This window comes from Oxyura jamaicensis, chromosome 8, assembly GCF_011077185.1.
Source record: "Oxyura jamaicensis isolate SHBP4307 breed ruddy duck chromosome 8, BPBGC_Ojam_1.0, whole genome shotgun sequence".
In the NCBI taxonomy this organism is placed as follows: Eukaryota; Metazoa; Chordata; class Aves; order Anseriformes; family Anatidae; genus Oxyura; species Oxyura jamaicensis.
Window position 1 is genome coordinate 24,356,384 of NC_048900.1, and position 14,162 is coordinate 24,370,545.

The following is a 14,162-nucleotide window of genomic DNA, read 5'->3' on the forward strand; positions in this document are numbered from 1 at the left end:
AGTCTGAACATTAAAAGAAAGGAAAAAGACCTGATTTTTAAGGCTGTACTAGCAAAACCTCTCTTGCCGAAAGTGAATAATAAATATACTGGATGCCATAGTAATGTCCATGGGGGGAGGTAAGGGATTGCTATAAAACATAGTATTCTAGCTACTACAGATGTTGCTGCTAGAATTTATAGCTTTCTCTGCGTGCTTATCTCTCCTCGCCAGTTTCTGCACATTGAGTCACATTCAAACATGGGCCATTTTAAGACATCTTTTTATTATTTTAACTTTTTTTTTTTTTTTAAGCTACAATTATTTTTTTTTCCCTGTGCTATTCTGTAATGTTAAATAAATTCAAGACCTGTGTTTACAAACCGCATGCAATACCATTTGGCACATGTAAATTACATGCAAATACATTCTAAATTAGTTTGTTTATCACTCCAGAATTCTAATCCAAAGATCTTTTTTTTTTTCTTTCTTTCTTTCTTTCTTCCTTTTTTTTTTTTTTATTTAGGTTTTATTCTGACATGTTTACAAATGAGTTTGACTCTGGAAAATAACTTAATAAACTCAGGGTTAGCTATGCAATTAGAGGAGGCATCTGGGAACCATAAAAACTAGAAAACAACATTTACATCTTTTGTACATCCAAGATCCCACTTTTCTTTCTCCCTTGAATTCATCATTTCAAAATATTGCAGTTATTTTTGTATGAGGACAAACAACAAGAATTCATTTTTATAACCAATGACCCCTCTCTCCAACGAGCAATTCATGGGGCAGCACTGGATAAAATGCACAAAGTAGAAGATTTCATTATAAAAAAAGAAAATGAAAAATAACTGAATTAACATTGATCATGACTTTTCAACAGTGTTTCTTATTATTACGGCCAGGCAAAGTCTCCTGTGGGCAGTAAAGCTTTCCCATGTATTATTAGCCCTCTACAGAAAGCTATGAAAAGACACAAATCTGTTTTGTCAAAGGACAGAAGAGCATTTAGTTATAAGAGAAAGTATGGTCATAATCCATTGTCGGGTTAAAGGTGAAGAAAACAGAACTATAACACAAAGCCTTAAGAGAGTAATACTCCTGCAGTTAATTCCTGAACACCGCAGTAGAGACGCCTGGTTTGTGGGGAGAATACATTCTCAGGGCAACCTGACATCTATACGGTTTATATTTATTAGCAGCAGCACTATTATATAGCATCTCTATTTGTGCTCCGCACAAACACGCAGCACCATGGCTCCTGCTTTGGGAGGCATTTGTCCAGGTGCCACAAGTGTCTGTGCAGCCGCTGTGAGAGCCAAGAGGTGAAGGGGACATCTTGCTTTGCTTTACTGCTCAGTGCTCCAGCCCAGAGCAGCTGCCCTTGGACACTTGGGCCACTCCAGAACTTTTTCCTAAACTACAAAAAGCTATTTTTGTGCTAGAATAACAAAATGCAGAATGATGGAGTGAGGGGGGTGAGTTAAGGATCACACACGAATGCAGCATGGGAAATTGTTCATGGTGTCAGCTTTGTCAGATCACGAGGATTCATCTGGCATCAGACCCCAGGCCCTGCACCCTCCCAGCCCCTGGCAGGAGCAGCCACCAGGCAGGCTGAGTATGTGCAGGGGATGGCAGCACGGCAAAATTTAGCATTGCTCTGAGGCTGTCCTAAAGATGGGCAGGAAAATCAGGGTCATTACAGATGATTCTTCCTTCCAGTAGTCCCCAGAGGATAAGGACAATGGCTGCAGCTGAGTAACAGGGCGAGTAATGTAATAAAAACATCAAGTTTAATATAATCCCCTGCTGTCTTCTAGATGGATCAAACACACTTATATTCATTTTCATTTGTATAGCCCAGCAAATGTGAACTTCGTGGTTTACGCTGCCCTCCCCAGGCCCTGCTGCAGACCTTGTCCCATTCTGCCTGCATCCTTGCTCCTCTGCCAGCGCTCTCTGTCCCGGCACCCACAGCGCCCTGCACAGACAGCACAGCACCTGCCACGTCAGAAGCAGACCGTGGTGTTAAGTGAGTATTTCACCTTCCTTTAACCTGCTTTTTAAGGACACTGCAGTGATACTACTGCCTCACAGTACCCACATTATCTCGTTTAGCAGCATCTCAGATAACTCCCTCCAATGCTGTGCTGAGCTGGGTGATGAGCAAGACACTTTTCCACCACGGGTTATCCTGCACATTCAGGATGAATTTGCAAAGCCATTGCACCTTTCTCATTCAAATCTCTCCTAAAAACTCCTTTGTACCTTTGAGATACAAGCTCAAAATAATAGTAAAGGCTCTAGGTTATCCTTTCTTGTGGGTTTCCCAATGACCTTGGCTGACTGCTTTAACAGAAAGTGTTCTGCATACCAAAAAATGAGCCCACTGGCAATTCTTGGAAACAAATGAGCTAAGGAAGGGTTCTTTGTGCAGTTCCAGCTCCCCTTTTCCTCAGCCCCAACCATTTAGTTGTATCAGCATCACTATTTTGCCATTCTGTTACACCAGAATTTGAAGGACAGGGGTAGCAAAGAGGCACAGCAGTCTAGAAGAAAGCAAAGACAGCAATGGGCAGCTTCTCAAAAATAAAAGGCAGTTCTATTAAAATCATCTTTTATTTTTGACATTCTCTGTCCATGTTTCCTGCCCATTGCCCCTTGCTTTGTCTATTTTAGTTACCAGCTATTCAGGGGCAGCTTGGTGTCACACTGTGCTCATCCAGCACGATGACATCCTTGTGGATTGGGACACATGGGTGGTACTAAAATAGAAATGGACCACAGCTAGATATATGAGCCCAGCTAGGTTTAAAAAAAAAAAAAAAAAAAAACACCTCAGAAATAAAGGTTCAGGTCCAGGTGCAATCCAGCAGCGCTGGAATGACAGCACACTAAAGCCAGCAAAATCCAGGGAGAGCCAGGGCTTATTTATCGCAGGCACAGCACCCAGCTAACGGGGCTTTGCTGGCACCTGGGCCCATGCTGGTGAGCCTGCTGCGAGCTGCGCAGCGCTGCTGGGCAGGTGCCTGCTGGCTCAGGCGTTTCTGCGCTGCACTCCATTTTGTAATGTCAGTATAATCCCCTGCTGGCTTCTAGGTATTCAGAAGACACTGGTTTTTCACGAAGTCTTGTTCAGGTCACTCAGCAGATAATTAAACAGACAGATAAAAATTCCTCAGTGAAGAGACTGTTTCCATACAGATGTCCTTGCTAATTAAAATTTCATTAAAAAGAAAGTAAGCTTTCCATTCTCTCTAAAAACACCTAATACTAAGACAGGTTTTTTTTTTGTTTTTTGTTTTTTGTTTTTTTTTTGAGGGGTGGTGGTGGCAGATTATCTTAATTTTTCCTCAAGCTTACCCAAAAAGGAGAAGAATGATACACCTGTGTACAAAATTGCTCATTTTCCCTCTAAGTGAGCTCGTTCTGCACATTGCGAAGTACAACAGAAAGATTATGTGCAAACATTTACAGCATAAAAAGCCTCGTCACCTGGGATGCTTGCTGCTTCTGAAAATTCTGATCAAAGATAAACGCCAAGACAACTCCTTGTAATCAATTATGCACAGATAGTCCTCAGTGTATGCGCGATTCATAAAAATAATACTGAAAACATAACATGGATTTACATGCAGAAATGAAATATGGACACGGACAGAACACTAATCTCCTGATCGGTATCTTAAATAACAATCCCAGTACTTTCGGAGAGTTTCTGGCTAGATATTGCTACCCTGAGCAAGTCCCCAGCATTCTGTACATGCTTGGCTCCCACGGGAGGAGGAGAAAGCTGCATGGCCCAGGACCTGTGAAGGCTGCAGCAGGCTGCCCTCAGGGAGGGAGCAGTGCCAGCTACACACAGATCTTACTGCTGGGTAGGCAGGGAGGATCAACCACCCCTACACACACAACACATCCAAAACTTACTCGTGGTGCAAAGCGAGCCATTACTTGGCAGTCTGGCTTTGCTGAGAAGTGGGATGACAGTAGAGGGTGACAAGTGAGCCCTGATGTGCTGCAGGCTCCGTGGGGACAGCCCCTCTTGGTACCAGCCGCCACCTCTCCGCATTTGCCACCGTGTTCAGAAGGGCTGTGGAAGATATGCTCAGCATGCATGAACATGTAGCATCATTGCCCTCACTAATACCAATCTCACACTTTGAGGTCTTTTCTATGTCTTTTTCACTCAGCCTTATGACAGTCAACTTGAGGAATTCCCATCACAATGTCAAGCCTTTCATCAACTCCACTTTCCCCCCCCAAAACCTGTAAAATATTTATATTTCCACATGAGGATTTATTCCTGTTTTGTTCTAGCTGACATCCTTTTGTCACAGGGCTTGCACGTTTTTGCCTAGGTGAGCCCCAAAGATTACACAGGGACTTAATGAGAAGATCAATTACTGGTCATAAGAAAAGATACTGTCTCTTTAAAGGTTATTTGAAGGTTGATTGCTATCTTATTGCTTATATCCTCCAAATCTATTCAGTCTTATGAATGAATTTGACCTTTTTATACTTACTGGAAAAAAAAAAAAAAAAAGGGAAAAAAAAGGAAAAAAAAAAAAAAAAAAACAGAACAGAAGTTAATTTAGAGCTCCATAATACAACACTTTTTCCCAGAGAAATGAAAGGGCATTCAAATCGATACCTGCACAATAACACTCTGATGAATGTTTGCACCCAATTTTCTCATTTTGCTAACTTGAGATTGGGCATTTTGAATAGTTCTCAAAGCACATATTCTTTATGTGCTGTGAAGTATGTGGTATTGTGTCCAAACAATGCTAGAGGATAATCATTATAGGAGTATCACTGGGCCTGAAAAGGTCAGTTAGTTAGAAATGTCAGCTTTCAATGCAGCCATGCCGGACCTTCCTATGTAAGGATCCAATTAAAGGGACATGCCAAGGTGCATGGAAACATCATGGTGACCCAGAATAATAATAAGATATTGTGGAAAAGCTTGATATTTTTCTTCAAAAGTAATGGATTAGCCTTTAGAATATCCTCTCTGCAGTCTTATTTTGACTTTGCAAATATCACTTATTCTACATGTATCCAAAAAAAGGTCATTTTTTAAAAAATGCAAAGGTGGGGATGAAACAGTCTTACTAAAAGTAAATATTTCGTAACTAAATGGAAAAAACTCTGGTTTCATGGTTGGACCAAAAAAAAAAGTGTAATTGCAACAGAATTCAAAACTGTGACATTTTAGATGGATATATGTGGTGTTTTGGGAGACAGATGGGGATAAATCAGGGGAGACGGGCAGACAGGCAAGGGTGGACTTTATTCTCTTGGGACATGTTGTGAGTGAGGACTGTCTGAAAAGCAACACTCGTCAGTGAATATGCAGCATCTCTACAGTATTTTTTTTCTTCCAAGCAAAGGAGAGATATAAGTAAGAATTAGGAACGTACTGATCTGCACAAATAAGTAATTACAAGCAACAACGTTACTTGTCTTTATCACAGCAAATGGAAATTTTTACAGCTGTTCAGTTACTGTGAAGGTGAAGATGAGGAATTGGATACAGTCAAATTTCTTATTCAGGCTCAGGACAGCCAGAACCAACCTAATGGCACTAAAATGGCCCTATGTTTTCTCTCTGCTGTTAGTGTATCACCTTGATGAAGGATCATCAAGTGTGGAACAAACATCTTCCTGTAATTCTAGCTAAGACTGACAACACTAATTTCACTCTGAGCCGAGACCTCGGCTTATATATTTTATTTTTATGGTAAGAAAGATCTTGTACTGTGGGATTTTACAAACGATTTGGGGTCTATTGCCTTGTGGAGAACGGTCCCTCCAAGATATTTTACACTGCTGTGGGCATATGGGAGAATTAACCTCAGCATCATGGTGATACAAGATACAGTTTCACTCCTATCCATCACTGAGCATTGAAAGACTCAGTTATTGCTGGACAGATAAATCATTTCTTTTTTCCACCATCTTTCCTAATAAAATAGCACATGAAGTTTCACTAACAAACACGAGCAGTAATTACATTAGGCTGTTTGAAAAAACAGACACTATCCCTTGACACATACTTAGTCCAAAATCAATCTGGTATTAATTAATAAGGACTATCAAAAATAGCACCTAAGTTTTAGCAGCAAACAACGTTCTGTCACATTTTATTACTCTGTATAATTTTTACTAATACCGGTCTTCTAGCCTCATGACTTTGAGTTCATATTATTTTCATGCTTCAATTAGAAAGAAGTAGATAGTCAGACTATCCAAGAAGGTAATGGAAAAGTCTTGTAGGGGGGCTTAGTGGTGGAATTTATGGTTAAATGAAACTTTCAAATATACTATAAAACTTCTTCTCCTTCCTTTGCTTAGTTTTACTTGAGGTCTCACAAGCAGTAATATGTAGAAATGCAAAACTTAATCAGCTAAAAAATAGAACAAATCCCACATATCATTTTATGCAATACCAGGAGAGCAGAAATATATTTTCCTAACCAGAGGAAATTAACTAGGCAACAGTCCTATATCTATAATTTAGAGCAGTAAAATATGTATGGCAGAAACTAAAGCCACCTTAAAAGAATTCAGAGTAGCAGTGTATCACAAATTAATGAAATGGAGACATTTTTAGAGTATGCAGCACTGAAGATATTAAAAGGGGGAGCATATTTCACCACATAGATCAGTCTGATAAATACTTTTAAAATCAAGCTTTTTTTCCCTGTTTAAAAGTTGAAGAGTTTGAATATTAGGGGGAAGCATATACACAGCCATTAACATTTCTGATCGAATCTCCATGCCACTCTGTAGCGATCAGGAATATTTCACTCCGTCAGCGAGTGTAAACCTCTAATGTGGTCAGAGGAAAATCTGAGTAAATCAAGAGGAAGGAATTATGGAGTCAGCTCTTATTTTATTTCTCCTGAAACAGAGCTGAAAGAAATTTAAAATACTTTATATTCCATGCTGGAGCCAAGCTGGGCACTATGGAATATTCAACTACCACAGGTTTTCTAAATGCAATCAATTTACTGCTGCCAAATGTAGTAGGTTTATATACATCTGGGAAACATGCACCTACGGTCCTGATGAATTTCTCCTGACATTGCACTGATTTCAAGAGAATGTTATTTTAAATTGGCAGTAGAGAGACTGGTAGAGAAGGATAAAGCCCTGAGGATGGCTGAATCAAAGAGAATTTCAAAAGAATTTTCCTGATGGTTCTTGGATAATATCACATGTTAGCTATTTTCAAAGCCAATAGTTTCCAACACGCTTCCATTTATGGTATCAATAATTAAAAAATACTTCCGTGGGAGATGAACTTACCTTACTGAGAAGAGAAATTAAAAAGCTATATTACTATTGTAAACACAGGAGATGCAAAAAGCTTTGTCTCCATGGAAAAGCTATGGAAACAGGGATATCTTATTTGCAGCTATTGAATGGTTACCACAAAATGCTGTGTGACTCTATGTGCATGTGCAAAGCGTTATAGAACATGATCACATAGAAATTAAGGGCAGGCCCTCAGCTCCTGCCCTCAGCAAGGCCAGATTAAACCACCTGAAGATTTGGTCTCAAAACCCAAAATCTACTAGACAAAGTGTTGAGGAAATGTTTTGGATCAACTTCAGAGGTAAAAGATTAATTTTAAAGAAATTTTAAATTACTAAAACTTAAACCTCATTATGTCCCACTCCCTGCCTGCATAGCCCTGCCAGCTACTAATGAATTTTTAACATCTTTTCCCCACCCCACTGCGCGCATCAGCTCTGAACCTCGCACCCTGAACCATACGGCGCATTACAGCCTAATTGTAACTCTCATGTCAAGGGGCAAGAAGAAAGGAGTGTGGAGAGAGCACTGATAAATTTAACTTAACATTCCTCTAGCTACTCAGCAGTAAGGCAGAGCTGTGAACTCCCCTCCACATTTTACATGGGTGTCAGTTACTTCAAAGGAATATATTCAAGCATGAGGGAGTCTGGCTTGCTCCCAGCTTATGCATCATTTGTGCCTGGCTGTTTCTGGAGACGCATAGCAAAGCAAAGACTTCCTCCAGTTTGGGGCACGTTGTGGAGCTTTCCGGAGCTGTTTTCTTAGGAGCGCTGGAACAGGTCAGCTGTGCATGTTGCATACAGAAAAACCTCCTTATTTCTTCCTTTTCTTTTTCTTTCCTTTTTTATTTTTTTCCCCCCCTCTCCAGAATTCCCCCAGTCCAGGATAGAGATTAATGATGTCTACCTATTCAGTTTAACACACAGATGTGCTGTTCCAACAGGTTTTGCAGTGCCACACACGCATGGCTCAAGACTTGGAACCAACCTGGAGCAAAGCAAGAGGCAGCAGCAGGTCGCCAGCACTCCGTGGGTGGGGAGGGGGCTTGGGACAGGAGGAACAAACACCGCTTCTTACCCACCAGTGAAGTCCTGGGTAATCATGCAACAACCACAGCCACAGGAAGCAGCGCAACTGCCATGAGGTAACGTTAGGTTTCGGTGATCCCACAAACTCTTTTGATTCTTTCGGCACTTGTACCTCAACGCTCCTTCCTCTACATTAACAGCATTGTTTTACCTTGTCATTAATCTCATTAAGTGGCTGATCAATTTTTGGAAAGTTTGTAGTGGCATGTGGAGAAGAGCTATTTTAACACCCACAAGGGATCCCCAAGTGACTCTTGACTAAACAAACAAAAATTGGTTCAGGAAATTTTGCACACTTAAAGTGATGCTTGTCATGACAGACGTGTGGATCATAAAGGTGACCTTTGGTTTTGCAGTCTTTTGTCTGTTCTGACAATTAGGCACTAAGGCTTTTGTGGCTGATGCTGCCTGGGAGATGTGGAGGACGTTCCCATAAATAAGGAGGACTTTCCCATAAATAAGGCTGGGTGACCTTCACCGCAAACGAAGGCTGCCTGCCCGCGGCAAGGTGGAGCACAGGACCAAGTCCCAGGGATTAATAAAAGCAAATAGACAGCACAGTCCCTAATTTGAATCACTAAATCAAGGGACTACAGTGATTATAGCTGATCTCAGCCATCATAAATGACACCACAGCTTTTTGAAAACAGACTGTTGATGTCAGATCTTACAGCTAAAGCTCAAACAGTGAAATATTTAAGTTACAATCTTCAAAGTCAGTAAAAGCCTTGAGAGATATACATATCTATATATTGTCACTGTTTTGATATTTTGCTTAATTTTTACTTTTCTGAAAATTGTAGGACCAAAACTAGACCCTTTAATCCACAGGTTGATATTTTCTCATCCTGCTAAGAATTAAGTGCTTAACTCTGTTAGCTTCTTTCAAAAATCTCAGCTTTGGGCTCTTAAGTAAGTTTGGCCTGATCCAACACCAGGTTCCTTTCAAAAATGCCCTTACTGAAAGCAAAGCCATAACAGCTTAATTCTATAACTGTGGTGCAAATACTGGGCCCGCCCCCCCCCTTTTTTTTTCCCTAAATAACCGATTATTGTATATTTCTGGGTAAATACCTAGGGGTAAAAATTATATTTCAGAAAAAAAAAAAAAAAAAAGCATGATGTGGAAAGCTTTTCTCCCCCTTTTAATGCAGTACGTCTACCATTGCAGTCACTGGAAGCTGCTTTCAAATTTAGCTATTTGGTCGTTCCAACTAATTGCTGTGTTGATTTAGTAAGTTGCTGTATTAAATTGAAAGATCTGAAGCATAGCTATTTACTGCAATCACACCTATGCACAAACTCAGCTTAGTCAGCCTTTCACCATTCCAGTGAATACTGTATCCAAAATTACAAGAAAGATATAATAAATTCATTTTGCAGACATTTCTCATATTAGGTTATTCTGTTCCCCAACCTTCCTTTTCTCTTAAAAAAAAAAAAAAAAAAAAAAAGGAAAAAAAAAAAAAAAAATGAACTTTTGCATCCTTATCCAAGACCTGAGTGTCTGTTATGATTAAGACCTTCAGAGATTTTTTTTTCTTCTTTTCTTTTTCCTCTAGAAATAGGGAATGTTGAAGATATGAAAAATGTAAAAAAAAAAAGTGCCATGTTTGTCCTTGAAGTTACAGTCAGAATAGTGACAATGGCTGTATCACACTGTATTGTTGCTTTTATCAGCGAGTGCCCTGAGCATACATTAACATAATTGCAAACTGCATGAAAAGTGCACATGCAAAAATGTGATGCAATTGCCAATAGCCTCAAACATCTGTCCCAACAAAGTGTTCCTCCTTCTTATTTTAATTCTTATTATTTTAACAAGGTTAGTGAAGGAGAAACCATGTCACAGATGATATCTACATTTAGAGTGTCAGAACAATTATTGATGCAAAATTGTTATCCAAGCAAATGTGTCACATTTTGTTCACTTCCCATAACACCTGTTCATTTTGCTAACACATTATTCCCAGTTAAAGCCAGAACTCATTACTCCCAGTTAAAGCCAAACTGAGAGCTTAATATGCACATACAGCTGAAAAACCAAAAAGTTAACCAAAAGATAGCACCATTCAAGCACAGCGTACATCTGGAGCTGGTGGGCAGCAAACTTCTGTAAGTTTGCTTACAGAAGAAACTGAGAAGAAACTGCTTACGGAAAGAAACTGAGACAGGAAAATAGCAATAAATTAATAGCCACGCAGCCTTAAGAGCAGAGATCAAATAGAAGCACTTCTCAAACAACCGTCATTTTAATCAAGGTACTGAGGTCTTCAAACTCACTATGTCAAGGTGCCTGACACTTCTGTAGTATAACACATTTTGGTTTATCACAGCTATAGACTAATATGGAAAGCCATTATGGAGAAGGCAGTTTAATTCATTTCAATTTTACTTAAATATTTTCTGACCCGCTTCAGAGCCAAGCCTGGACCTCCTTTCTCCCACCATGCGCACAGAGGGCCAGCTTCACCTTCCTCACCCAAACTGCTCACATTTGCCACCAAGGAAAATCAAACTCACATTTCTGTGATACCGAAGAACACATTGTGAATTTGAGGGCATCTGCCCTGCAGACATACCTCTAACTGTAACCCCAGGAGGCTTAAAGAAATATCAGCACTCAAATTCATAGAGTAAAGGTCTGAAGAGGCAGCTCTGTGAACGGATAACTGCCCGGGGCTTTGCCAAGCACAATATAGCTGTCACTTGTTATTATGTGAAAGATTTTCTGAGGAACAGTGTTTTTCATTTTGCATGTCAGAGACAGGGGGAAAAAAAAAAAACCACCACATTTAGACAACCACCTCTTTAAGAAAACAGAAGAGAGCCGTACGGCAGAGCTCACTCACCAGGGCTGGTTATTGTCAGGAGGTCAAGCTGCCGTCTCTGCTGAAAAACAAATTATAAAAGGAATTGTTAAAAGGGGACTAATTTTAGTCGGTCATCTTAGACCTGCAAAGTAAGTGTTCTGACATTTATAGCAGAATTAATTACAAGTTACGTGGCTCACAGTAACTCTTTTGGATGGGATCCACATGTACTTTATGAGGAATAAAAGAAAAAAATACTAGCTCAGTCCTTTTAATGTGTTTTTATTTGCACTTATAAAGTGTTACTATTTCTTTTTTTGGAGCATATACTTGAAATGGATAGCTAGAAGCACAGATGGACCGATATATTTATAAAAGTGGTTTATGATTCCACAGGGAAGGAGACAAGGAACCAAGACAAGAAACCCTAAGTTCTTTATTCATACCAATCACTGACTCATAGCCTGTATGTGATCAAACACAATTACATTGCCTTGGGGTAAACCTTTCAAAGACTTGTAATGGTATCTAGACAAACTCAAGACTGATAAAAGGAAAGCTTCTTTTCATGCCGAGCAGAGTTAGCCCATGGAGCTCATTGCCACCAGATATCCCTCACCCCAAAGCTTGCCAGACTTGATCAACACTGAATATTTGTACAGATCACAAAATACAGGGATTTGTGATGGCAAATATCAAGTTTAAACAGAACAGTGGTTTCTGGAAGGGCTGCAAACTTTCACAGGTAAGCCAACCTCTACTAACTTTTTTTTTTTTTTTTTTTTTTTTTTTTTTTTTGCCTGGAACAAGCTATCCCACCAATACCTTGGTGGTGGCAGGGGGCATCTGAAGTTCACCTTCCCCTCTGACATGTAGGAAAGGCTGTTACCTACTCCACGTTTCCAGTCTAGAGAGACTTCCTCCACCATTAGATCTTTGCAGCCTTCCACTGAAATCCATGTGCTCACGGACAGTTACCACCTTTTAAAACTTTCTGAGGGTGCTTTCCATCATAGGAGAGTAGGGCAGGGCAGGGCTAGCCCCCATCTCACAGACAGACTGTTACTGCCTCTTCTTCCTTGCTTTTTTAACTTACTGTCTTCTCCCTAACTTTGACCAACATTAGTGTGTCTAGCTGGCATTTCAGATTATACTGTCCAGTTTAATTTCTCTCTCCTAATCTTCTCAATAATGTCTGTGTTACTTTCATTTATTGTCAGCCCTATTGATCTTTTTCTAATCTAATTCTCATCATTACATTCACTGTATTCCCTGGGTGACAGCTGAAAGTCCTTGAGGAGGAAACACTGACTTGGTATTCCCTACAGTGAACATTCTTCCCTGAAAATTACGATTGATGAAACTCCTTTCTAAACTCATAATTTCTCTATAACTAAAGCTTCCCTGTCTCAAGAGTGGGGACACAGCCGATCATCCACTGAAAATACTTGAGTTACAGGCCCAACACTGAATGTGGCCTGCTGGGAAACTGAGTAGTGTCAGGTTGAAAAAATATTTCTGAAGCCTTCCTGGCCTTCAGGACCTTAACTCTTGTGCCATGCAAACCACCTTAGAGAGAAACCTCATTCCTGTCTGCTTTTATAGTTACTCCTTGTTTGCTTAGCTCTGGCAAAACATTTTGAGTATGACTTTAGCAGCATGCTTGACATTTGCTTTATTATAAAATATAAGGCCAGCCTAAGCTATGCATTCCAGGCTAATGGTAAAAGGGAGCAGAAGACCCTGCCCCACTGCCTTGTGTGCTTCCACAAGAGCCATTCAGAAATGCTGTCCCTGCTCTCCCAGGGTCTGCTAATCCCAGACTCTTTCTCAGGGAGCAACAAAGAAAAGTAAGCAATAACGCAAATCAAGGGCCCACCTCCCCAGTGGAAGCCATAAGAAGAAATGTCTCCTAATGAGTTGAATTTTATATAGATCCCATGCCTTAATCCTGAGTTATATGTACAAAGCTATGAAATGTCAGGGCTTAGCACCCACTGGGCCAGAACCTTTGCTTTTCTCAGCACAACTGGAACTCCAAATGCTGTATATCTAATGAACAGCTAGAGCAGAAAATATATATCCAAAACCTATACTCTGTGAAAGCTTCTCTACTGGGAAAAAAAGGTGGAATATAAATACCTTACATTAAAAAGGGCTGCAAACTGTAGAGTGTTTGAATGGAGAGAAATTCAGGTAGCCCAATTGGTCCCCACTCCTTAGTTAAGGTTATTAGACAGAGTTAGAATAAGCATTAAATAAAAACCTAAGTGGCTTAACTTGATGCTGCAAGAAAAGAAAAGCATACAGAATAGGCTAAACAAAATATAAAGCTTTTTTTTTTTTTTTTTTTTTTTTCCTTATAGGATGTTGCATTCAAATTGGCCTTGGGAAAAACAAAAACAAAACGAAACAAAACAAACAAACAAACAAAAAACTATAGGTCCACAGGAAATACTTGTGTACATGTTGAACTTTAAGCACAAGTTATTTCTGTGACTTCAAGTGGAGCAGCACTGATCTTTTGCATCAAACACCTAACTGCTGCGAGGGATTTGAAATGCCACCAGGTTCTTGGCGCTGGCTCCACCCAAGCACTCTGGGCTGGAGCTCAGTGGTGGCTGCCTGACCAGGGGAGAAGAAATTTCTCTGCTCTGACCTTCAACAGACCTTGAAAAGATTTCTTGAATTTAGCACAGTAAGGGAAGCTTGTCCACGCTCACCCAAGCCTTGAAGAGGAGGAAACAGCAAAGTGCATTTCAGAATCGTGCATTTCAACATGTAAAAATACACTAATTATGGATCCAATCACTTTCCGGAAATTCAAGCCTGCTCTCACATCTCAGGGGTTAGCTCTCTGCAGTTTCCAGGGCTCAGCTGGATGCAAGCAGACTAGTAACTATATGGATTAAAAAAAAAAAAAAAAAAAAAAAAAAAAAAAAAAAAA

The 14,162-nt window shown here is 40.0% G+C and overlaps 1 protein-coding gene across 10 annotated transcripts in view; it reads right to left on the reverse strand.

The window, feature by feature from the left end:
* Positions 1-14,162, reverse strand: part of BEND5 (BEN domain containing 5) — a 921,457-nt gene that overhangs the window by 418,840 nt on the left and 488,455 nt on the right. For 7 of the 10 annotated variants that reach the window (XM_035333425.1, XM_035333423.1, XM_035333422.1 and 4 more), the window contains one exon: positions 11,255-11,294. In XM_035333425.1, the coding sequence (XP_035189316.1) occupies positions 11,255-11,294 (40 nt within the window). The remainder of the gene's footprint in view (positions 1-11,254; positions 11,295-14,162) is intronic. The other 3 variants (XM_035333426.1, XM_035333424.1, XM_035333421.1) reach the window with 1 other exon arrangement.